Raw genomic sequence first — 27,723 nt, 5'->3', positions numbered from 1 at the left:
AGGAGTCTGCTTGGCTAATCCCGCGCGGCCATCATGAATCCCTTAACTAAATTCTGAAAAATGGGGTACCTTGCAACTGGACCACTGAATGTGATGTGGTGATGAATAAATTAAAGATGCTTTGACAACCTACCGACTAGTTTATCAAGGTTGTTAAAATGCATTTATTCTGTCATGTTACACTAGTGATTACCCAGCTGGCTATGTTCTGAGTCAGGAATAATACAGGGTTGAGAAACCAGGTGGTTACACATCCCATCAGGTTAACAAAGCAGAAAGTAAATACAGTACAGCTTAGAAAAAATTGCTGGTCCTGATATTTTAGGTACTACCTTTACAGTAGATGTTTCACGGTAATCTCTGGTCATACTGCCTCATTGTGGACTCTTTTCAACAGCAAGTGCCGCTCGACGCTGTGAACTTTCTTTTCCACTCTGATTACAAGACTAATTCAACATGATTTTTCATAGCCCTTAGCCCTCACATGCTCCATTCTTGAATCTGACTTTACTAGGCATCAATGCTGCGTTGTACTGCTATTATTATGTTCAAGTTAGTAGGTGCAAAATGGCTAGTACTTCACGCACAGTCCTTTCTGAGGAAGAGCTTGTAGAGGTATGTGTAAGTGAAAATGGGAGTGACAATGATTATGATGACAGTGATTCATTTGTAAAGAACTTGCGTGAAAGGACAATGGAAACAGTCCACCCTGAAGAGTTTCAGAAACTATCACACAATGAAAAGTTTTGTATTTGAATGCTTATGTAAATATATTTGAATGAAAGTGCACCTTTTGGTTTAATGTATACCCTAATTGTGGGTCAGTGGTCTAACTGTTTCCACAAAGAAACTCAAGCAATATTCTGTGACGTGCTCACAGCCTGGGTGGCAGCTATTTAAATAAGAGTGCATGGAAACGCCCTGTACCTGCATTATGGGGCACATTATGAGTTCCGTCTCAAATCTGGCAAGCTACATTGAAACATTGATGCACTGAGCTGTAAAGTCTGTATGTTACATGCAGGCAAGACACAGGTTGCCCAGTGAAGGAGTCCCTGATTTCAAAATCAAATATTTCAGAAACTAAGATCGATAGACAAATGTTACAAGAGGTATATTTATTGTGGAAGCTGTAAGAATTTTATACATAAGTTTTGAAATAGCTCAAAAAGCTGCTAACAGAGGGCGCTGTCACCTGTGCGCCTCATACATTATCAGCGTGCAGTGTATACACTGTGTGAGTGCAGATCAGTCCCTGGCTAATTCTTCCTGAGTCATGGTTACAGTTTATGAGAGGTCTTATTCTATGCTGCTGTGACCCATATTGGACAAGGTAACCTGATGCTGCCCTACCAAAGTGAAACACGGCGGGTGGTAACGCGTTGGCATTGTTCAAGGCAGAGGATCAATGTAAAGACTGGTCTTCTGGCCTCGCCCATTCACCCTCTGACAAGACAGGGTCTGAGCAGGCACACAGGGGGGAGGGGAGGTTGACTAGTTATTGGGGGCTCCAACATTAGGCATGTTATGGAGCAGATAGCATTCAGGGTTGGGAAGCAAGCCAATGTGCACTCAGTATGTCTGCCATGGGACCCTCATCTGAGGTGTGGAGGCAGTCTTGCCTGCAGTTATCAAGTTTGCAAGGTGCAGTTGTCTGCAAGTTGTGGCTCATGTTGGCACCAACAACACCTGTCGGATGGGTTCTGAGGCCATCCACAGTTCATACAAGCAACTGGCGGAAGTGGTGAACGCTGTTGGCTTCAAGGTCTCAACCAAAGGATTCGTCCACCCTGTGATGGTCTTGGCTGCAGATTTCTAGCCCTGTGTTATAGGTTGGGGATTTGTAGGACTCCCGTGACAGTTCAGGGGAGCACTACATAAAGGAAGCAGTGACTTGGGTAGGAGAGTACTTGTGGAATGCACATGGAGGTTTTTTAGGCTAGGCAGTAATTTCAAGTACTCTGATGAACACTCACTAGTCAATACGCAAGCAACGGAAGTCAGACCAGTTTCACAGTACAGACACTTCTACAGACAAAATTTTCTCAGCAAATTGTCGAAGTATTTGTAACAAAATCCCCAAATTTACTGCCATCCAGCAATGGTTCGCAGTCAAATTATTCTCGGGACCGAGAGCTGGGTGAAACCCGAAGTGGAAAGCTTTGACATATTTAGCAAGCCATGGAACGTATATTGGAAAGACAGATTAGAGGCCAGAGGAGAGGGAGTGTTCACTGCAGTTGACAAAAACATTATCTCGGTCGAGGTCAAAGTTGAGCGTGAGTACAAACTTATCTGGTTGTGGGTAACAGGTCTAGGTGAAACCAAGCTAATTGTTGAATGTTTTTACCGGCCACCCGATTCTACTGTGATGGTTCATTGTCGAGGATACAAACAGTCAGTCATTTGAAGTACGTTTGAACACGTTTTCTGAGAACTGTCTTCAGCAGCTAGTTCGGCAGCCCACACGCAATGGAAATATCTTAGACCTTGTAGCTACACATAAGGCCAGACCTTATTGACAACACCAGTATAGAAATGAGGATTAGTGATCATGACGTTATTGTAGCAACTATGGTTACGAAAGTTAATAAATCAGTCAAGCTAGGGGAGTGTTTCTGCTAGAAAGAGCAGATATGTAGTTGTTAGCTTCTTAGCATCTCACTTAGACAGTGAATTGATATCACTTAGTTCCAGTAAGATGGACATAGCAGAATTATGGGCAAAGCTTAAACAAATTGTAAATTGTGGTCTGCAGAACTACATGCTTAGTAAGAGGATTTATGACGGGAAAAATCCACCACGATTTAACAACAAAATTCGGGAAATTCTGAGGAAGCAGAGGCTGTTGCAATCTCAGTTCAACACAGTAAGTGCAAATGACAACAAGCAAAGGTTAGTAGAGATTTGTGCATCTGTGGAAAGATCTATGTGCGAAGCACACAACTACTAGCACCATCATAGCTTAGCAAAAGTTCTGGCAGAGAAATCAAGAAAACTTCAGGTCGTATGTAAAATCACTAAGTAGGTCTACGCCTTCCATTCAGCCACTTGTTGACCAGTCTGGTGTAGCAGTTGAAGACAGCAAAAAGGAAGCCAAAGTTTTAAATTTCATGTTAAAGAGATCATTCACGCAGGAGAATCCTACAAACAAATCGTCGTTTGACCATCAAACAGAAGCCCATATGGGTGACATAATAATAATCATCCCTGATGTAGAGAAAGAACTGAAAGAGTTGAAAACAAATAAGTGACCTGGTCTGGATGGAATCCCAATTCAGGTTTTCAAAGATTACTCTATGGCTCTGGCCTCTTACTTAGCTCACATTTATTGTCAACCTCAAGTCCCACACAAAGTCCCAGGCGACTGGAAAAAAGTGCAGGTGACTGCTGTGTAAAAGAGGTTACAAGAACAGGCCCGCAAAATTACAGACCAATGTCCCTAACATAAGTTTGCTGCAGAATCCTTGCATATATTCTCAGTTAGAATATAATAAATTTTCTTGAGAATGACAAGCTTATGTCAACGGGTACACAGCTCTACAATACGGGCAGAAAAAATCTGATTCAGCTATTCCAACATTTCGTTATGTGAAACCATGGTAGATAGCAATACCACATCAAAACTGACTAATATGTCCTTCATAATAATGTTGTCAATAACTTGGCAGTCGAATAGGTGGGTAAACCAACGGCACAACATTTTCTTCATGAATTTTTGGAAACCCATTAAGTACTGGTAGAAGCGCAGCTGAATTTAACTATTCTTTCTCAGCACCCTGTTCAACTGACAAAGTCCTGAGAACTTTGTGATTGGGGTACTTACTCAGCTTACTTTATAGCATCACCGACAAAAAAAGTAAGGTGTTATAGGTTGGTTGGTTTGGGGGGAGTAAAGGGACCAGACTGCTATGGTCATCGGTCCCTTTTTCCAAAGACAAAGAACACCCACAGAGAATAAAAACGAGGAACAGAAGAGATCACAGACGATACAGAACAAGAGAAACTGAGACAAGGACAAGACAAAACGAACTAAAACCACACAGAGTGTGACGGTGGTTGGCCGACCATAGAATTAAAAAAGGAAAAGCCAACCACTGAGAAACACATTAAAAAAAATCAGTTGAAAATCATAAGCCAAAGGCCAGAATCAACACAAAACAATAAAATAAAACAGAAACACTCAGATTAAATGATAAAATCCCCCTGCCCGAATAAAACATAAAACTAAGTCAGCCATAGTGGAGTCGTCTGTTAAAAGGGCAGGGAGCGTATCAGGCAGCGCATATGTCTGCCTGACCACAGCTAAAAGGGGGCAGGCCAACAGAATGTGGGCCACTGTCAATGCTGCCCCACAGCGACACAGAGGAGGGTCCTCCCGGCGCAGTAAATAACTGTGTGTTAGCCGGGAGTGGCCAATGCGGAGCCGACAAAGGACGACGGAGTCCCTGCGGTTGGCTCGCAGGGATGACCGCCACACAGTCGTCGTCTCCTTAATGGCACGGAGTTTATTGGGTGTAATCCTATCGCGCCATTCAGCGTCCCATCGCGCAAAAACTTTTCGGCGGAGGACTGCCCGCAAATCAGTTTCTGGGAGGCCAACATCCAGAGATGGTTTACACGTGGCCTCTTTCGCCAGGCGGTCAACATGTTCATTGCCCGGGATACCGACATGACCGGGGGTCCACACAAAGACCACAGAGCGGCCGCAACGCGCAAGAGTATGCAGGGACTCATGGATAGCCATCACCAGACGAGAACGAGGAAAACACTGGTCGAGAGCTCATAAACCGCTCAGGGAATCGCTACAGATCACGAAGGACTCACCTGAGCAGGAGCGGATATACTCTAGGGCTCGAAAGATGGCGACTAGCTCAGCAGTGTAAACGCTGCAGCCAGCCGCCAAGGACCGTTGTTCGGAATGGTCCCCTAGAGTTAGCGCATACCCGACACGACCAGCAACCATCGAACCATTGGTGTAAACAATTCCAGAGCCCTGATATGTGGCAAGGATGGAATAAAAGCGGCGGCGGAAGCCCTCTGGAGGGACCGAGTCCTTCGAGCCCTGTGCCAAGTCGAGCCGAAGGCAAGGGCGAGGAACACACCACGGGGGTGTACGCAGAGGCGCCTGGAAAGGAGGCGGAACAGGGAAAAACCCAAGCCCGCAGAAAAGCTCCTTGACGCGTACGGCGATCGGACAACCCGACCGGGGCCGACGGTCCGGCAGATGGACGACCGACTGCGGGAACAGGACACGGTAATTTGGATGCCCGGGCAAACTAAAAACATGGGCAGCATAAGCAGCCAGTAATTGTTGGCGTCGTACCCGCAGTGGAGGTACACCTGCCTCCACTAGTACGCTGTCCACAGGGCTGGTGCGGAAAGCACCAGTGGCAAGGCGTATTCCGCTGCGGAGAATTGGGTCCAGCACCCGTAACGCAGATGGGGATGCGGAGCCATAACCCAGGCTCCCATAATCCAGACGGGACTGGATTAACGCCTGGTAGAGCCGCAACAGGGTGGAGCGGTCGGCGCCCCAGCGGGTGTGGCTCAAGCATCTCAGAGCGTTTAGATGCCGCCAACACGTCTGTTTAAGCTGCCGGATATGAGGCAGCCAAGTCAACCGGGCATCGAAAACCACCCCCAAAAACCTGTGGGTCTCCACCACAGCAAGGAGTTCGTCGGCAAGATAAAGCCGCGGCTCAGGATGGACTGTTCGGCACCGGCAGAAATGCATAACGCGGGTCTTGGCTGCCGAAAACTGAAACCCATGCGCTACAGCCCAAGACTGCGCCTTACGGATAGCGCCCTGTAGCTGACGTTCAACAGCTGCAATGCCAGTAGAGCTGTAGTAAAGGCAGAAGTCGTCAGCATACAGGGAAGCGGAGACAGAATTGCCCACGGCCGCAGCAAGCCCGTTAATGGCTATTAAAAACAGACAGACACTTAAAACAGAGCCCTGTGGCACACCGTTCTCCTGGACGTGGGAGGAACTATACGAGGCCGCGACTTGCACGCGGAAGGTACGGCACGACAGAAAATTGCGGATAAAAATCGGCAGAGGACCCCGAAGACCCCATCCATGAAGCGTAGAAAGAATGTGATGACGCCATATCATATCGTATGCCTTCCGCATGTCGAAAAAGACAGCGACCAGGTGCTGACGGCGGGCAAAAGCAGTACGGATGGCCGACTCCAGGCTCACCAGATTGTCGGTGGCGGAGCAGCCTCTACGGAACCCACCCTGAGACGGAGCCAGAAGGCCCCGAGACTCCAGTACCCAATGCAAGCGCCGGCTCACCATCCATTCAAGCAACTTGCAAAGAACGTTGGTGAGGCTAATGGGACGGTAGCTGTCCACCTCCAGAGGGGTCTTTCCAGGTTTCAAAACGGGGATGACAATGCCTTCCCGCCATTGCGACGGAAACTCCCCCTCGACCCAAAGACGGTTGTAAAGATCGAGAAGGCACCGCTGGCAGGCCACTGAAAGGTGTTTCAGCATCTGACAGTGGATGCCATCTGGCCCAGGAGCGGTATCAGGGCAAGCAGCTAGGGCATTGCGAAATTCCCACTCACTGAATGGAGCATTGTAAGATTCCGGGTGGTTGGTGCGAAACGAAAGGCTCCGACGTTCCAGCCGCTCTTTAATGGAGAGGAAGGCCTGGGGGTAATTCGCAGAAGCGGAACTCATAGCAAAATGCTCTGCTAAGCGATTTGCAATGACATCGGAGTCGGTACACACGGCTCCATTCAGTGAGAGCGCAGGGACGCTGGCAGGGGTCCGATAGCCGTAGACGCGTCGAACCTTGGCCCAGACCTGCGAGGGAGTGACATGGAGGCCAATGGTGGACACATACCGCTCCCAGCACTCCTTCTTGCCGTGGCGGATAAGGAGGCGGGCCCGCGCACGCAGCCGTTTGAAGGCGATAAGGTGCGCTAAGGAGGGATGTCGCTTGTGACGCTGGAGCGCCCGCCAGCGATCTTTAATCGCTTCAGCGATCTCCGGCGACCACCACCAAGGCACAGCCTTCCGCCGAGGAGACCCAGAAGAACGGGGAATGGCAGATTCGGCGGCAGTAACGATGCCGGTGGTGACCGATTGAACCACCGCATCAATGTCATCAGTAGAGAGAGGCTCAAAAGCGGCAGTGGAGGAGAACAAATCCCAGTCAGCCTTATTCATAGCCCATCTGCTAGGGCGCCCAGAAGAGTGACGCTGTGGTAGTGACAAAAAGAGCGGTAAGTGGTCACTACCACACAGGTCGTCATGCACACTCCATTGGACAGATGGTAAGAGGCTATGGCTACAGATGGAAAGGTCAATGGCGGAGTAGGTGCCATGCGCCACACTGAAGTGTGTGAAGGCACCATCATTTAACAGCGAGAGATCGAGCTGCGACAATAAATGCTCAACGATGGCACCCCGACCTGTGGCCACTGACCCACCCCACAGAGGGTTATGGGCGTTGAAGTCGCCCAATAGCAAGAAAGGTGGCGGCAATTGGGCGACCAGGGCAGCCAGGACAGGCTGCGAGACATCACCATCCGGTGGAATGTAAAGACTGCAGACGGTAACAGCCTGTGGCGTCCACACGCGTACAGCGACAGCCTCTAAAGGCGTCTGGAGAGGGACAGACTCGCTGTGCAGAGTGTGAAGGACATATATGCAGACGCCACCAGACACCCTTTCATAAGCTGCTCGGTTCTTATAATAACCCCGATAGCCACGGAGGGCGGGGGTTCGCATCGCTGGAAACCAAGTTTCCTGGAGAGCAATGCAGAAGAAAGGGCGAAGGCTGAGAAGTTGGCGGAGCTCAGCTAAATGGTGGAAGAAACCGCTGCAGTTCCACTGGAGGATAGTAGTGTCCATGGTGGACAAAGGCGTGACGGGACTGGGAAGGCAGATTACGCCGCTGGGTCAATTGCTGCCTCCGATTGAGCACCCGTGCTAGCGCTATCCATGGCGTCTGAGGGACCGGCGAGATCGAGGTCCTCAGCGGACGCCAGGATCTCCACCTCGTCCTCAGACGCAGATCTGGAAGGTGGCGGTGGGGTGGCTGCCAACGCGAGTTCCTTGGGCTTAGAGCTCTTCTTCTTTGATTTCTCACGCTGCTCCTTGGGTTTAACTGGCTGGGAGGGCTTCACTGATTCAGTCTCCGGGACTGAGGAGGATCGTGAAGCCCGTCGACCAGCTGATTGCGGGCACTTACGCCACTGTCGGTCGTCAGCCTTCCCACTGGTGGAAACCTGGGAAGGGAGGGACCCGAGGGACCCCTTGCGAGCGTGAGAAGCCGAAGAAGTTGGACACTTCTCCGGCTTAGAAGCAGGGACGGACGTCCCTGATGGGGGGGATGGTGTTGCCCCTGAGGTAGGTGGCGCAGGAGCAACCCGGTGGGTAGAGCCCCCCACTGGCAAGGGGGCAGGAGGAGTCTTACTGCTTATCGAGCTGGCTGGAAGTCTCGAAACTGATGGGGCTAGCACAGGTGTTGTAGCAGCTGCATAAGAAGATGTCATTCTCACAGGATGGAGTCTGTCATATTTCCTCTTGGCCTCAGTATAGGTCAGCCGGTCCAGGGTCTTATATTCCATGATTTTGCGCTCTTTCTGAAAGACTTTGCAGTCTGGCGAGCAAGGTGAATGGTGCTCCCCGCAGTTGACGCAGATGAGAGGCGGGGCACATGGAGTATCGGGATGAGATGGGCGTCCGCAATCTCGACATGTGAGGCTGGAAGTGCAGCGGGAAGACATATGGCCGAACTTCCAGCACTTGAAGCACCGCATCGGGGGAGGTATATAGGGTTTGACGTCACATCGGTAGACCATCACCTTGACCTTTTCCGGTAACGTATCACCCTCGAAGGCCAAGATGAAGGCACCGGTAGCAACCTGATTGTCCCTCGGACCCCGATGAACGCGCCGGACGAAATGAACACCTCTACGTTCTAAGTTGGCGCGCAGCTCGTCATCAGACTGCAAAAGGAGGTCCCTATGGAAAATAACACCCTGGACCATATTTAAACTCTTATGTGGTGTAATAGTAACGTTAACATCCCCCAACTTGTCACAAGCAAGCAACCTGCGTGACTGGGCGGAGGATGCCGTTTGTATCAGTACTGACCCAGAGCGCATTTTAGACAAGCCCTCCACCTCCCCAAACTTGTCCTCTAAATGCTCGACGAAGAACTGAGGCTTTGTGGAGAGAAAAGACTCCCCATCAGCTCTCGTACAAACTAAGAATCGGGGCGAATAACTGTTACCTCCATCCTGAGACTTACGCTCTTCCCACGGCGTGGCCAGGGAGGGGAACGTTTTCGGATCGTACTTCTGAGCATTAAATTGAGCCCGAGAACGCTTAGAGACTGCTGGCGGCTGGCCGCCAGCGAGAGATGATGTACCACGCTTCATGGCGAGTCATCCGCCCTGATGCCCCCTACTCCGACCAAGGGCCCTCCCCACGGGCGCCACCCAGCCACAGCAAAGGCCACCTGGCAGGATGGCCGTTGCCGGGAGTCCCGATACCCCAGGAGGATAGGCATCTACTCCTTGGCATACGTGGGGAGTTAACGGCGCAGGCATCAGTAGAGCGATCCCTGTGTTGTCAGGGGGCTACAACCAACAGGGTACATGGCGGCCCCACCACAACGGGCTGGCTACCGTGCTGGATCTTAGGTGCAAAAATGTCCAAGGTCGTCGTCGTGTGAAAAGAAACACTGCAGAGGGCAGCGTGGTAATCGCACCCAGGGACGTATCCTCGCCCAAGAGATCGAAAACGAGCGGAACACCATTGCAACGACGAGAAATCCGGCGAAAGGTCGAATTGCACGACGGATACAGTGCACCATGTAAGGCGCCCTTCCCCAATTGGCTCGCTCTTCGGATAAATTTAGAAAGATGGAGGTCAAACCCGAGAGGGGACCATCACATAAGGCCGAAACATGTGAGACTCCTTTTAGTCGCCTCTTACAACAGGCAGGAATACCGCGGGCCTATTCTAACCCCCGAACCCGCAGGGGGGTAAGGTGTTATAAAAATGTTAGTGGATAGAGTGAGGAATATCTGTGAACTGGAGCTGCTCAACACAGAATTGGAATGTCTCGCCAGTGTGTCACTAAAGAATGGGCATTCACTGCTGAGCTAAAACAGAGCATTCGGACAGACATAGAAGGTTCACAGTTATGTGTAGGTGTCTGCAAAATCCAAGGTTTTCCTGCTATTCATAAATGATATTACTGACCACACTGGAAAGATCTTGACGAAACGGTATATCAATGTAACCTACAAACCCACTCAGAAGATACAAGACCACCTTAATATGGCCAAGGATGCTGGAAAATCACTGGAAAAAGTAGAAATTTACAGGATACCATGTACGTCTACATCTACATCCATACTCCGCAAGCCACCTGACGGTGTGTGGCGGAGGGTACCTTGAGTACCTCTTTCGGTTCTCCCTTCTACTCCAGTATCGTATTGTTCATGGAAAGAAAGATTGTCAGTATGCCTCTGTGTGGGCTCTAATCTCTCTGATTTTATCCTCATGGTCTCTTCACGAGATATACGTAGGAGGGAGCAATATACTGCTTGACTCCTCGATGAAGGTATGTTCTTGAAACTTCAACAAAAGCCCGTACCAAGCTACTGAGTGTCTCTCTTGAAGAGTCTTCCACTGGAGATTATCTATCATCTCCGTAACGCTTTTACGACTACTAAATGTTCCTGTAACGAAGTGCGCTGCTCTCCATTGGATCTTCTCTACCTCCTCTATCAACCCTATCTGGTATGGATCCCACACCGGTGAGCAGTATTCAAGCAGTGGGCGAACAAGTGTACTGTAACCTACTTCCTTTGTTTTCAGACTGCATTTCCTTAGGATTCTTCCAATGAATCTCCGTCTGGCATCTGCTTTACCAATGATTAATTTTATATGGTCATACCATTTTAAATCACTCCTAACGCCTGCTCCCACATAATTTGTGGAATTAACTGCTTCCAGTTGCTGACCTGCTATATTGTAGCTAAATGATAAAGGATCTTTCTTCCTATGTATTTGCAGCACATTACACTTGTCTACATTGAGATTCAATTGCCATTCCCTGCACCACGCGTCAATTCGTTGCAGATCCTCCTGCATTTCAGTACAATTTTCCATTGTTACAACCTCTTGATATACTACAGCATCACCCGCAAAAAGCCTCAGTGAACTTCCGATGTTATCCACAAGGTCATTTATGTATATTGTGAATAGCAACGGTCCTACAACACTCCCCTGCGGCACACCTGAAATCACTCTTACTTCGGAAGACTTCTCTCCATTGAGAATGACATGCTGTGTTCTGTTATCTAGAAACTCTTCAATCACACAATTGGTCTGATAGTCCATATGCTATATTGGTACTACTAAAAAAAGATCAAGAAACTACCATAAGAACACAAAAGAAACTGCTGAAGAGGAGAGGCTCACAGAACAGCTGTTGGAGAATGTGCTTTGTAGCCAGGAGACCACCGGATTCAATTTGCTAAGACTCAAGTACTGGCAGCCACAAATGGACAGTATGAAAGACTATACAGTGGCCATAGAGATTACTAAACACCACAGTAATTTTAAGTGGAAGAGGAAGGTGTGAAACTAAATGGTATTTTGAGTCCAGTGCTGGAGAAGGTGTATGTACCAGTCTTCCACCATAGTGTGATAGCAATAGCGGGTGACAGCAACCAGTAACAGCCAACCGCGCACAGATGCATTTAAGCAATCATTCTTCCCATACTCCACAAATGAGCAGAATGGAAAAAGTCTTGATAATTAGTGCAGTGAGAAATACCCTCTGCCATGCACTTCACAATGGTTTGCATAGAATTGATGTAGATTTAGATGAAGGGAACTGTGTGGAATGCACATTTGGAGTTGGGTACCTCACAAAAGACCATTTCCTAATATGGCAAATGAAGCAAAAAGGCTTCAATGGGACAAACAATGAAGAAACTAGAGAGTAGCTTTCTGGATGTGTTAAGTGTGGTCAGATGAGTTGTGATTTTGCCTCTTTTCAAATGATGCATGGTGATACGTGCACCAACAGTCCACAGAGGCATTTAGCCTGCTAGCCTGCAGTGTGTAGAGGATGTAGTTCTGGCCAGAGGTTGTTCTGGATGTTTTTGGGATGTTACTCCTACAATAACTCTCACCAATTCATTCAGGTTCCTGTGAACATGATTCAGGATCTTTATTTCAACATTCTCAGTTTGCAAGTGTTGATATTTCTTCTACATCTTGATGAGGATACTCCCACAGGCATATATGTTGAAAGGGTTCTGGGAAAGTACAGTGCATCTGTAAAATAATTTGCATATGAGGTGTTAGAGCGGCAGATTCTAGACTATTGGTCCTGCGTTTGGAGCCCTTGTCAAGTAGGCACAACAACTAACATCAAAAAAATTCAGAGGCACTGCTAAGATCATTACAGCATGGGATATCACACATGAATGTTTAACAGAAATGCTAGGGGAACTTAAATGTGGACCTTTGAAAAAAGAAAAAAAAAAAAGATGAAGTGGTTTTTGCAGAACTATGTTAGGTGAGTTCAGAGTAACTGTGGTCAAAGAAGACTGTGAGACCAATTTGCTGCCATCATCATACATCTCCTGTAGAGTCATGGTAATAAGTGCAAAGAGATTAGGGTACATACAGAGTCATACCGTCAGTCAGTTTTCCTTCAGTCAAGACACAAATGGAATCAGACAAAAAGAATCACTCATATTGATATGAAGTGCCCTCAGCCATGCATTGTACAGTGGCTTGAGGAGTATATATGCAGGTCTAAATTGGGCTTGAGTTTTCAAAACGGAAAGTCACACTCTCCATGGGAGCAAGCAGAAACTGAGTTTTAGTTCAGTTAGCAGCAAGCCAGTGTGTGTATCAGAACTTCGAAAAAACTACAACTGCCCCCCCCCCCTCCTCCCCCCCTGAAGATGTCCTCCACAGAAAGAAACAAAACATAAACTTTCAATGAGAAATTCATCCACAAACAGCATAATAGCAGGGTATATTTTAATCAGTGTGATACTTCCAGTCGTGAAAGCTTACATTTTACGAGTTTACTTCTACAGGTGAAAAACTACTTTCAGTTACATCTCTAAGAATGATATGCTGGAGCCTATGTATCAACACAAACGTAACTGTTAATTGCATTGTAAGTACTTGTAATTGCAAACTAAGACTTTGGTCTTCTGCTGTGATTATATGACATTAGACATACAAAGAGCCATGATTCCTCTGAAGTGTAAAGTCTACACTGGCAGGGTGACTTAACAAAAACTGAAGAAAACAAATAATAACCAACATGAAAAAGCAGCCACTTGCGCCTCGTCTCAGACACAAAGAACTCAACATAGGAGGGGCAATCAAAGTTTTAATTATCACCCTAAAGAAAAGTTGAATAATTATTTTGTTATCTGTTTGCAGGTACATGTCTGCAGTACTGCAAGAATCCATGCTGAGTTGGTGGAAATGCATGGCAGCAATACACCACCATACAACACAGTGGTTTCCTGGCACAGACAGTTCCAGTATGGTCAAACAAGGATGATTAATGCTGTGGCAGACCATGTCTCTGTGAAGAACTGGGAATCGCAAGAGAAGTTCGCAACTAGATGCACAACATTTGGAACACGAAACAGGTCACCACCCAGTGGATTCTGCGAAAAATCACGTGCATTCAAGAAGACTGCCAAACTGAGGCAGCACCGGAAATGTTGCAGCTGTGTCAGGGCAATGACTTCTTTAGCCACTTAATCAGCATGGGCAAGTGGTAGGTGTATCAGTATGCGCCCAAGACAAATTAGTGCAGGAAGCAGTGGAAACGTTAATTTGTCGCTGCTGAAATAAGTGAAGACCTAAACATCATTAACGAAGAAGATACTAAGTGTCTTTGGGACTGTCATGTTATGGTGCTAGCAGATTGTGCTCATAAGGGGCAAACCATCACAAGAGCAGATTACTGATATCTCCAGAGGACACCATGGGAGACTGTCAAGCTGTCCCATGTGGCCTTTTTGCTCCATGACAGTGCCCCAGCTCATTCTGCACAGGACAGTCATACACTGCTTCTTACAGGTATCAAATTTTGTCTCTCACCCCTTATTCTAACATGGCAGTCAGTGACTTCGTATTCTCTGCTTGGGTGAAGAAACCACAGCATAGCAGGCATTTCCAGAATGACAGCAAGGTAATTTTTGAGTTGGGATATTTCCTCAACAGCCAAAATACAGATAGACAATCCAGATCTCAGTCAAGTCATCCATCACTGGGAAAAATGTGCCACACTGAAGGATGAATACATACACAAGACTAACACCATCACCAAGTTTCATGGTCAAAGAATGATTTTTTTTTTATCTTCTAATATAACTACCCCTCCTACAATATTATTCACAAGGACAAATGTCAGAAAACCAGCACTTCCCACACAATAAAATTTGAAATCAAATGTGCATTTCATATCACACAACAAAATGTATTTGTTAGATTGTATTGCTAATAAATCGTGTGATGATTTACTACCTCCTATAGTACAATAGTTTCCAAAATATGGGATAGTTGCAACACGCATTCCATTTTTTAATACTGTCATCTTCAGTGTGTGATCAGCTTGCTCTGCACTTATGTAGACAGGAGTCGGAAGCCCTGCTAGAGGAACATTGAGTGGTGGCTGTCCAGAGGATGAAATACTTTTATGTCGTATTGGCTGACATTTACTTCCATGGACATATCTGAAACGAAATTTTAAAAACTTTATTTATGCACAGCATATATTAAATTACACACAGAATATTTTATAAACACATGTCACAAAACACAAAATTCACCTTTGACAGAACCAGAAGTCGTGTTTGAAAAAATATCAACATGTATAAGAAATATTATATTTTTGTGTTGCGAACCACCCTTTAACAATACCAAAACAATGTAAAACTGAATAGCAGCTGTACTACATCATACCACAAATTGGACTTCTGCAAACAGAAACTCACCACCTACTGATACCAAATATTTCTTTCAGCACAACCGGAGGAAGAAACTGAGTTTGTTATGCATTGATAACATGTTTGTGAAATGTTCCCTTTAAAGTCCAACAAACATAATACAGCATTATAACTGCATGTACACTTTTTTTTTCTCTTTCTCACTCATTTATTGACAACAGATGTGTGAGAGAAGTGGAAGAAGAATGCTCTGCCTAGCACCTTGAGTATGATGCTGACCAGAGGGTTAAACTCTACCTAGATGATGTAGTATGCAAACAAAATAGATGGGATCTGTTGCTATCTTTTCATGGCATGGTAAAAGGATAATTATTTTAAAAAATGTGACACACATCATGATGGGTAGTATTAAAGATATGTTAGAACACAGAGTAAAAACATATTTTGTGGTATATTTTTTATTCTACATTACAGTTCTCTTACAATGGGTGACAGGGCCCAAATTTTTGTGTCTGAGGGAATACGAGATTGACACATTATTTTAGATGACAGTTGTTACAATAAATGTTTGTTTCCTTACACTAGTCCAACAGTATACTTTCCATACTTTTTGGACTCCCTTGTCACATAATTTTGCGTGTGTCAAACTTCTTCCTAATGTACTAAGTTTCATGTGACTTTTGTATTTATTAGCTCAAATATTGCTATTACTTACTGTTGTGTCTAGACAAGACAGCCTAGACACAATGAGAGGAAGCCGAAAGGCACGCGCTAACCTAAAGCTGGATGGCGTGAGGTCTGAAACAGGATACGTAATGAATGCTATAAAGAAAAGTACGTAGCTGCTGGAATACTTAACTTTAATCCATCCTTGTGGTACATCTGGAGATTGTGGCGATACAAGTGAGACTCCATAGATACATGCAATGTTACTAATGGCGCCTTGCTAGGTCGTAGCCATTGACTTAGCTGAAGGCTATTCTAACTATCTGCTCGGCTAATGAGCTATGCTTCGTCCGTGTAGTCGCTAGCTAAGTCGTCCGTACAACTGGGGCGAGTGCTATCCCGTATCTCGAGACCTGCCTTGTGGTGGCGCTCGGTCTGCGATCACACAGTGGCGACACGCGGGTCCGACATGTACTAATGGACAGCGGCCGATTTAAAGCTACCACCTAGCAAGTGTGGTGTCCGGTGGTGACACCACATTTACTGTTTCCAGAAGTTTTTGTGTGAGCTTGTCAATTCACCATCCATTCCATTCAAACAACTTTACTTACTGGTTGTAGAAAACAGAAGCACAGAAGCTAGACTCAATATCAGTTCTGCTTTTAAAGAATTTTTAAATATTAGAAAATAGCTGGCATGTTATTGGAAAACTAATTATGAATACCCCTATGCAGGCACATATTTACAGAGAAATGTTTCTGGAGGAGGGAATGCACTGCAAAACTGTGCATTCTTTGATGAAAAAGAAGATTAAACAGTTGGCATGGAAATGCAACAAAGCACTGCTAAGCAAGACACAGGTCTAATGAGTAGTTAAATAACTCATATGATTCGAAATTGCTTCGCTGAGCATTAGTGACAATGAAATATTTCCTCATTCTTTTTGCACAGGGTACCTGAACAAAAAACCAAACAGATTTCAAGACCAACGCTATGATTAGTACGAAAACATGCGGAGATGACAAAGACAGTACAAAAGTCACAGGAAGGCAATGGCACACATCCTCCAATATGACCGTGTTTGCTAAAGCACTGTGGTGTTCAAATCCATCTTCATGTAAATGATAGATTTACCTTTTTTTTTCTTTTTTACTTTTTTCTTTCTTTTTTTTTTTTTTTTTTTTTTTTTTAAATATAACAACAGTCGAGTAAATGGGACGCATAGTAAAATACTCATCAATATGAAGATGGACCTTGTCAACATGGAATGGGTTGTGTGCCAGAAAAATATACATAGCCGTACAATACGAGCAACCAAAAAGAAGGTTTATCTTTGGAGAAACCAGAATAACGTATGGTTCTTGAAGAGTGGCAGAAGCCTTTTCAGTAGTTGCAACGGCTGTAAAAAACTGTAGAGGGAGACCATGGGATGAATACAGCAAGCCATGCTCAAATGGATGTAGGTCACACTAGATACTGGTACTCGCACAGTACAGAGTAGTGTGTAGAGCTGCATCAAACCAATCTTAAAACTGAAGACCACAACCATAAAATGAATTAAACACTGAGCACTCAGAAATGATTCTAAAGGAAAGAATATGAGTGCCTTCTTAATCAGATACATTTCAAAAGCACCACTTTTCCATCCTTCTCAACAGACATTACACAACTGTGTGATACTGTTCAGGAACGATTTAAAAAATAAGTTGCCACAAAGTCAGTTATTGCAACTGATCACCTACACTAACCTAGAGATGCAGCAGTTTTCAGTAAAAATAACTCAGAAATGATACAATGAGATGCCACTGACAAATACTATCCATAAAAATATAATTTACATCAACTTTATAAAACTAGACGTGATGTTCTGAAGATGTTACTTCACTGCATGTAACATAGTGAAGCGCTACTCTGATCAGGGCACTGGGTTCATTCAGTACGAGTCATTCTAATTTAAAAGTTCCTGAATCATATGAAGGAAATGCCAGGATGGAGCCTAAGAGAAGGTTATGACCACTTCCAGATCCCTCCTGGTCCAAGACAACAACTATTCAAACTTAATTAGCTCGCTGTTGACATAATGTAAAAAACATATCATTTTAATAAGCTCAACTTTGAGTCTTTGATAACACTGTAATTATTAAACAGTAAAATTACTTTTACTGTTGATGGTCTAGTTATGTGAATAGTGAAACACAAATAGACTTAGAACCCAGACCCTAGGTTTCGTGTAAATAATTTATAAGACATGAAGAAAAGTGTATTTTCTTGTATAACAAAAATCTAAACCTCCTTGCTTTCTGTAGAAATTAATAGTTTGTGACAACAAAAACTTGTAAATGATTCGGGAATACAGAAGCATCCGATTCCAATCGTCTGCTTTGACCGATGACGTCACAAATATGGCGGGAACGACCATACACTATGACTCCAATATGGCGCCTATGATGCCATTACATAAACATGACCACAAACATGAAAATACATTGAAAAACCAACACACACACGTACCACAAAAAACCTAATGAAACTAACAGGGCAAGCATGGGAAATTGGGGGTTTTTGGGTGGTGACAAAGTAAATATAAACAAATTTAGACACACACCACCATACCGAACCACACAAAACGACGAAAAAACCGACAACACAAAACTCCCCAAATTCCACTTGACACAATATCCTATGGAATCGGACACTTCCCTTGACCTATATAGCCCAACATCAGCTCCCGATCCCACAAATAACACTTCCCTTGACCTATATAGCTCAACAGCAGCTCCCGATCTCACAAACTAGAATCAAACACTTCCCTTGACCTATATAGCTCAACAGCAATTCCCTATACCGCACCACCCACAGCCACAACCACACATTGGAATTGAACACTTCCCTTGACCTAATGATTCATTACAACTGTTTACAAACTACACTAATCAGAACATGAAGAATTCATTAAAGAAATAGAAAAATTTGTGTGCTGCTAGGAAATCTGACTCTACGCTTGGGCATCAGGCACTGCTTTGTACAGACCAACTACCATTTCATCCTGTGTCTAAAGCATCAAAGGGCATAACTATCAAGGGTAAGAGGTTGGCACACCATTCTCCCTGTCTTTAACAATGTCTTTCAAATCAGAGCCACTACTTGTCCTTCAAGTAGCTTCTCAGTTCTGCTGAGGCTCAGCAATGACCTCATTCCACTACTCCAACTAAGCAAAACTCCTTGGCAGTCTTGGATATTGAACCTCAGTCCTCCAAGTGACAATCCAAGACATCCTGATCACTGAGATACAGAGATTAACCTTTCTACAAAATAAGTTGATTTCTTTTTTTTTATATGTATATTCTTCTTCTTATACATTTCACTATAACACCAAATGCTTTCATTAGTCTCTATCAGTGACAGTCATACCTAATGGCAAATTCAAAGATTCACTGACAATAAGTTGAAACACACTTCCATCAAGCAAGTGTTATTCAAAGAAAAATATATCTTTATGAATAACACAGAATGTAAGTAAAATGTAAAGAGGAAGTTCAAACAAGAAATTTGTCAAATAAATTAGATTTTTTTAAAAACATATACCCAGGAGAAACTGAAGTTTCAAATTGGCTTTTTTTATTTTCTATTCTCAGTAGTTAACATTGGTGAAAATCCTTTAGGTACCTCCACAAGTGCCTTTTTGCTGACTGACTGACATGCCCTACAAACTCGTGAAGCCATATAATCTGTGTAAATAATTTTTCCTGCCTCACAATATTTACTAATGTATACACTCCACTATAAAATCAGTTGTTATTCCCCTTCTAACTGTTACCAAATAATGCCACCGCATCATGAGAAAAAATATTATATAAAATAGGGAATTATCACAGGTTTAATTTAAACATTGTAGTGGGTAACATCACCCGCAACGTCAAGCAACACATGAGTATTACAGAAATGATTCATGAACTCAAATGGGAATCCCTGGAGGCATGAAGACGTTATTTCCATGAAACACTATGGAGAAAGTTTAGAGAACTGGGTTTTGCGACACACTGTGGAGCAATTCTATTGCTATCAACCGAGCAAGGTGGCACAGTTGTTAGCACACTACACCCGCATTCGAGAGGAGAACAGTTCAAATCCCCACATCCAGCCATCCTGACTTAGGTTTTCCATGACTTCCCTAAATCACTTCATACAAATGCCAGGATGGTTCCTTTGGAAGGGCACAGCCAATTTCTTTTCCCACCCTTTCATAATCCGAAATGGTGCTCTGTCTCTACTGACCTCACTGTCGATAAGTTTTTAAACATTAATCTTCTCCTCATCCTCTACTGACATCAATGTACATTTCATGTAAGACAGCAATGGTAAGATAAAGGAAATCAGGGTTTGTACAGAAGCATACAGAAAGTCATTTTTCTCTTGCTCTACTTGCAAGTGTAACTGGAAAGGAAATGACTAGCAGTGTACAGTTTACCCTCCGTCATGAACTATTTTGTGGATTGTGGAGTATGTGTGTAGACCTAGATCACTGCGGTTGTGAAGTAAAAATGGAAGTTACCAAATCATTACATGTTCAGCTACACATAAATTTGTGTAAAGGCAAACAAAATACTATGGTTGTAACAGCAAAAATTGCAAAGCTGCTTGTTGCAGATGCAGAAACTACAATGTTGCAAAATAACAATCTACTATATTTCAAACTCAGGCTATGATCTCAGGACAGCTTGTTTATGTACCTCTGATTGCCAAAAACCGTGAAAGGGGACTGCAAAATGCAATGATTCTATAGAACTGCTGATACTTCAACTCTGAGCAGATTAAATGGCTGCAGTGAAGTCTGCAATACAGCTGTGTTGCTTCGTGCTGTGACATTACCTTTGGCACAATTTTTCTTGAAATGAAGGTTATGGCAACAGATTGACCTATACTGTAGCCTAAGTTCTATGTAACCTAGTTTCCTTTCTATGGTTACATTTACGTTGTATTACATTACATTTGCATCCTTGCCAAAATAAAACATACTTTCCTGGTGGTACTTTTTCTTTTTTAATATGCCTGAAACCATTAATAGTAAGAATATCCTTGCTCAAAAGTGTTGTATTCTCAGAAGGTTTCTTGGCAGTTAAAATATGCATGATTGTACGATGCCATTGTGATTATGTAGTGCTGATAAACAGTTGTCCTATTGACGGTGTCAATGGTCAAAGTTGATGGGTTATATTGTATCCTTCGTAGCTTACAATAAAATTGAGGGGAGTCCACAGCATTAAAATTAGGATGGTTGAAAACAGCCAATATTACTAACATAGCATGCAATGGACCTTGTAGTGGCAAGTATTTTAGCAACTGTGTTGATGGATTCAGCCAACACTGCTTAGTAATAAAATTTCGTATTTGCCAGTGAAAACAAAAACTGTGGATGTTCTACAGTGTGTATTTATATCATGAACCAGTCTTCAACTTACAAAGCAATCCTCTAATAACGGCTCCGTAAACCAATTTAGGATATCCAGAACTCTCCCCCCCCCCTCCTCCCCCCATTGACAAATACACTACAGAGCCAAAGAAACTGGCAAATCTGCCTAATATTGTGTAGGGCCCCCGCGACCACACAGAAGTGTCGCAACATGATGTGGCATGGAATCTACTAATGTCTGAAGTAGAGCTGGAGGGAACCGACACCATGAATCCTGCAGAGTACAAAGGGGTGGCAATATCTTCTGAACAGCTTGTTGCAATGCATCTCAGATATGCTCAATAATGTTCAAGTCTGGGGAGTTTGGTGGGCAGTGGAAATGTTTAAACTCAGAAGAGTATTCCTGACGCCACTGCGTAGTAATTCTGGATGTGTGGGGTGTCGCATTGTCTTGCTGAAATTGCCAAGTCCGTCGGAATGCACAGTGGACACGAATGGATGCAGGTGATCAGACACAATGCGTAGGTATGTTTCACCTGTCGGAGTCGTATCTAGACGTATCAGGGGTCCAATATCACTCCAACTGCACACGCCCCACACCACAACTGAGCCTCCACCAGCTTGAACAGTCCACTGCTGACGTACAGGGTCCATGGATTCATGAGGTTGTCTGCATAACTGCACACTTCGATTTGCTCGATACAATTTGAAACGAGACTCGTCTGACCAGGCAACATGTTTCCAGTCATCAACAGTCTAGTGTCGGTGTCGATGGGCCCAGGCAATGTGTAAAGCTTTGTGTCTTGCAGTCATCATTGATGATGTTTCGTTGAATGGTTCGCACACTGACACTTGTTGATAGCCCAGCACTGAAATCTGCAGCAATTTGCAGAAGGGCTGCACTTCAGTCACGTTGAACGATTCTCTTCAGTCGTCATGGACCCCATTCTTGTAGGGTCTTTTTCCGCCCTCAACAATGTCGGAGATCCGATGTTTTACAAGATACACGATATTCACCATACACTCGTGAAATGGTCATACACGAAAATCCCCACTTCATCACTACCTAGGAGATACTCTGCCCATCGCCCATGTGCCGACTATACCACCACGTTCAAACGCCCTTAAATCTTGATAACCTACCATGGTAGCAGCAGAAACTGATCTCACAACTGTTGTCTTATATAAGCGTTGCCAACCACAGCTCTGTATCCTGCCTGTTTGCATAATTCTGTATTTGAGTAAGTGTGCCTATACCAGTTTCTTTGGCAATTTAGTGTAATTTAATACCCAACAGTTCATGTTATAACCAAAGCTGTGCTATGTTCCATGTACTTTATGTTGCTTTACTGCTTCTATGGACTACTACAAAATGAATCTACAGATCAAATTAGTAAAGTGTGATGTATTTTAAAACTGTTATTAGTAATTGCATAGTCTTGGTGAACTAATGCCATTCAAAATAGCTGTGGAACCAAATCTTGAAGAAATAATCAGAATGACAATGTTTTTAAAAAAAATATGTAAACAGGCAAACATCCGCAGAAAACTTCACCTGTCTCACAAAAATGCAACTACAAAGTCTCAGTAACCAGACTGCTGCTGGGAATATGGGAATAATTCCATCAATTCTCCTCACACGACACTTTTACAAATCATGACTGTTAGATCAACCACAGCTTAACCAGAGGTTTGCCAGCAGTCACTCTTTCCCAACAGCACACAATTAAATGAGCAGGAAGATTACTTATTACACAGCACAATCAAAGATCATCTACAGTGTACATATACAGAATCTGCTACAGACACTAGTATTTCAAGTCAAATTACATGATGCACCTTATTTCATCATATCCAAGGACTGCACACACAAAATGACCACGAAAAAGTAAACGTATTTATGAGTACAACAGCCTGCTGAAATCAATGGTTGTCATTATGGACAACATAATTGTAACAATACTTATCAAACATAAAGCTTCCAACAGAGTTGCTCAAGATGTCTCATATCACTTTAGCTGTCAGAGACTTCCATTTGATCTACAAAGCAAATCAATGTATTTAGAACAATCTTTCTGAGCTACTGATAACATTTTAGGTGTTAACAGAGTATTCAACAGTCCAGTCAGAACACCTATTAAATGTTTGAAGTCAAATAAGATTATAGCTTGAAAAAAATAAATATACAATTGACAAACTGGAGAGGCAGGGAGGGAAGGCAGTGTTGTTAACATACAGCCACTCAGTAGACTCAATGGAACATCATTAGCAAGGTTACTTTTCTTAAAGTGTAATGTGCCAGTATTGAAAGGTAACAGTAGTCATTCAAAAGTAAACTAAATATCTCCTCCATTCTAACTTGCATTTAGGCACATATTCATACCTAAACAAGACACTAATACTTCACTCTTTGCGTAAAATCTACTGTTCAACAAGATCATCAACAACATAACAAAATCTGAAAAAAATAAGTAAGAAACATGCATATGGCTACACATTAACAAACACAAAAAATAAAATAAAAATGATGGATCAGAAATACAACAAACATTACATGTGAGTAGTTAAAAACGTGATACAAGTAGACTGACGACATTATTATGCTTGCAGCGATACAAGCTTTACAGACTGACCGACAGCTGACACCACTGACAACAGAAAATATCAGCCAAATAAAATCTGACAAAACAACAAGACCACCACAGAAACAAGTAGTTTTTGTTCTGGGAATGTTCTTGTAATTAATGGATTCCAACTCATTAAAAACTTGAATACAGCAGAACATAGTCAAAAAAAACTTGGGTCTTAATCGGCGGCATAAATTTAACTACAAAATACAGTCTGTACATAAAAATTACTGTCATTTAACATCTGCTGAATTTTCCAAATTACAAACAAACCATAACTTTTTTAAATCTAATCTATAATTCAACCCATACTACGGATCAGTCTATCATCACAAACTTCATTTAATAAAAATAGCTTTTTGTTGTGACACATTTGTTGGCTTAGTCAACTCATTATTAAACTATCATCTCCCAACCTACCCTACACGTTGCTTTATGCAACAGTCTAGTCTGTCACTATAACTTCATAAAGAAACCTATCTTGGTCTAGCATACAACACAATCCAAAACATTATTCCCCCTCAACAGATTACAATCTCCACTAGAAGTATGCAGCTCTAGTAAATAAAATGATCTAGTCATAATAAAATAATCTAAGTGATACAGGCTTGTTATAAACAAAACATATGGACTACATCTGCAACTAAAATGAACAGAAGTACCTCAGATGCCATATATGTAACATACCACATCAATGAATAAACCAAGAGCTCATGTTGCTTACTAGACCCCATTATACTACATCCATCTTATCATTATTGACGAATGATGGCAAACTATAAGGTACCTTTTAGTCAGAACATAGTGACCCATTCACCAATACTCCCCATAAAAAACTACAATGAACTGAAAGATGTATAAATCTTTAGCAAGTGCCATCTCACATTGCTCCACTGTCTTCGTTGAGAATATAACTTACAGATTACCACACATATAAAAACTGCTACACCTAAACGACAGGACGGATGACCCCGTTGTTTGGTCCCCTCACCCCAATCAACCTCAAAGATTTTCATCACATTACTTGGCATTGGAACACAAAATATACACATGAAAAACATTTTCTCAAAATTCTCATGACAAACTCTTTCGGTTACAGCTATTCATTCCTAAAGACTCTTACTCAGTTCACAGTCACTCAATAAGTTGTAAATTACTGAATTAAATTTCCACTTGCCAGTAGATTTCACTATGCAGTCAAACTGACACTTTGGTTATGAGGCATGCTCACGAATTAAGAATGTTTCCAACAAATGATACAGAGGTGTGTTATAGTCTCAGTTACATGGGAAGTTTCTTTTCTATATTTCCCAATCACATGAAATCTATTTCCCTGTCAACAGATTGCTATACATAAATCATCATTTTACAATTATTATCTTGAAGTGCACAGTATAGTGTAACTGAGGCAATGTTTATGCATTCAAACTTACTCCCACACACTGATGGAAATGACAATTGTTCTTAAGTATCCATTTACGTTACCTCGTACATAGTTTCATTCGTATACATTTTTCACGAACGTGTTTGGACCCAATACTGGTGTTGAAAACTTAGCTATTGGTAGTACCAGACTTCAATCTTGTAAATTGGTCATATAGTACAAAATTTCACGCTTTACACAACGTCATCTTTGAGATGTTGTGCAGTTCTCAGTCACTTAAGCGTTTGTAAAGAGAATTAACAATTGCTGCCAACAATGGAAAGTAGTAGCCAATAAGTAAAAAAGTCTATCAACACAGAAATGTACTATATTACTTTCATCCCAAACAAAAGGTATTCTTTCACTAGAATAATAAAGCCATTGTATGCGACATGCACTGGTACAATTTTTTTCTAATTCGGTACGGTTCAGCAGTCCGATTACACAGCACTCTCTTAATCCACACACAAACAATACGAGGCGAGAAGGGTTTTCATGGAAATTTAATAAACTTTTTATGCCATAAACTGAAATTAAAGACATATTGAAACTATACACCAGAATTAAAAAGAACAGAATCCAACGGATGGTTCATTTCTTGGTGTATTTATTCAACAGTTACACAGCGCAATAATTGTGATTGTCGGTTGAATCAACACTTCCAAAACATCATTTACTCCTGGAACACACGGCCATATACTTACAATTTTCTAAAAGTTGGTGAAGTGATTCTTAATGTTGCTACTACTTTAACCATATTTGCTGATCAGCACTGTTTTTTAATATTCTGCGGTGTTTACAATATGTTTACAATACACACATGATTCCCCGCGCCGGAACGTTTTGCTTAGGGGCCAAAGATCGCGTAAACTACCGCACACCTTCGCACACCAACGACATGGAAAATCGAGATTGATTTTTTTAAATTAATTTAATTGGCATTTTGTAATATTGTTAGTTTAAACCAAAGAGATACAATATTCTCTACCTCTCTGATTTAATCCAACGACCTATATTTTTATACCTTTTTGATTTAGTCCCTAGCTATCCAATAGTAAATTGAAATTTCGATAACCTATCGGAAAAGATAAATTTTTTCATATTATCATTCTTAATTCAGATTAAACATTATCATCGAGTTATCCATTGACCATTTTTTCGTTTTAAGGCCGATTCAGACTAGCCGTCAACGAACCGTCACGTCACGCCACATCAACGTCACTGTATATTCACCGTCGACGTCACGTCACGTCAGTCCCGAGCGGTGAAAGTGAGGTAATGAGGTTCCGTGTGTGATCCAAAAAGTTGGATTATAGTACCAGACTTGATGAACTAACAATGATAGAGTTTATTACTGCCTAAAGCAAACTTCGTAAATTACGTCCTTGACAAATTTTATGTGGTAAAGTGCTGAGAAGTGAAACAATATTTCAAAACTAGACCTTTACTGGCTATCGGAAATATATACATCCAGGCACATCAAACAGTCTTTATAGGGGAATAAATACAGTCAGTTTACTTACCCATTATTTTTTTTCCTTAGATGACTAACAGCATCATAAATAACTGCATTTTTTCCAGCATTAGAGACTACTTATTCACTTAAAAACATTATTTAATGAAAGTTGCTTCATTTTCTTATTTATAAAAAGAGTGACGTCAGCTCTGTTCTCTTATAGTAAAGCCTAAATAATTGTTTACATTTAGATATTAGGCCATGCTTGTGGAATAACACTCGTCGGGAAAAATATCCAAATTGTTAGTTAATTAGTTTATGCTCCACAGTTCTTGTGAGTTTAGTACAATTCTAAGTTACTTGTGTAACCAGTCAATTATAACTGGGACATTTCCTGACTGGCTAAAATATGCAGATGTTAAGCCTCTATTCAAGAAAGGGGATAAAGAGATACCATCAAACTACAGACCGATTTCACTTTTGCTAGCATTCTCAAAAATTTTAGAAAAAGTAATGTACAGGCAGCTGCTCAACCATCTGACCACAAATAACATATTATCAAGAACACAGATTGGACTTCTGAAGGGTTCTGATATCGAGAAGGCTATTTACACTTACAGTGAAAATGTACTTAATTCATTAAATAACAAATTACAAGCAGCAGGTATTTTCTGTGATTTGTCAAAGGCATTTGATTGTGTGAACCACAACATCCTTTTAAGTAAATTAGAATTCTATGGTGTCACAGGCAGTGCTGCAAAATGGTTCAAGTCATACCTCACTAACAGGAAACAAAGGGTGTCAGTGCAAGGGACTAGTGAATTAAGTCATCAGTCATCATCAGAATGGGAAGAAATTACATGTGGTGTCCCACAAGGATCCATCTTAGGGCCATTGCTTTTTCTTGTGTACATTAATGATCTCTCATCAGTTACACTGCCAGAAGCAGAGTTCGTTTTGTTTGGAGATGACGCAAGTATTGCAATAAATAGTATGTCAAGTGTAGTTCTAGAAAGATCTGCTAATGATATTTTCATGGATATTAATAAATGGTTTAAAGCCAACTCACTGACATTAAACTTCGAAAAGACTCACTATATGCAATTCAGAACCTGTAAGAGGTTTCCACCCAGCATATGCATAAAATACGAAGAAGAGCAGATAG

The 27,723-nt window shown here is 42.6% G+C and overlaps 1 protein-coding gene across 1 annotated transcript in view; it reads right to left on the bottom strand.

The window, feature by feature from the left end:
- LOC126469835 (mitochondrial-processing peptidase subunit alpha) overlaps nucleotides 1–25,962 on the bottom strand; it is a 117,290-nt gene extending 91,328 nt beyond the window's left edge. The window contains exons 1-2 of the mRNA XM_050097130.1: nucleotides 25,807–25,962; nucleotides 14,555–14,763 (exon numbers count right to left, since the gene is read on the bottom strand). Coding sequence (XP_049953087.1) covers nucleotides 14,555–14,763; nucleotides 25,807–25,859 — 262 coding nt within the window. The 5' untranslated portion in view covers nucleotides 25,860–25,962. The remainder of the gene's footprint in view (nucleotides 1–14,554; nucleotides 14,764–25,806) is intronic.
- Nucleotides 25,963–27,723: the final 1,761 nt, after the last annotated feature.

The sequence above is a fragment of the Schistocerca serialis genome, chromosome 3 (genome assembly GCF_023864345.2).
Source record: "Schistocerca serialis cubense isolate TAMUIC-IGC-003099 chromosome 3, iqSchSeri2.2, whole genome shotgun sequence".
Classification (NCBI taxonomy): domain Eukaryota; kingdom Metazoa; phylum Arthropoda; class Insecta; order Orthoptera; family Acrididae; genus Schistocerca; species Schistocerca serialis.
Note: the sequence above shows the minus strand (reverse complement) of the source record. Positions and strands in the feature narration are given on the sequence as shown.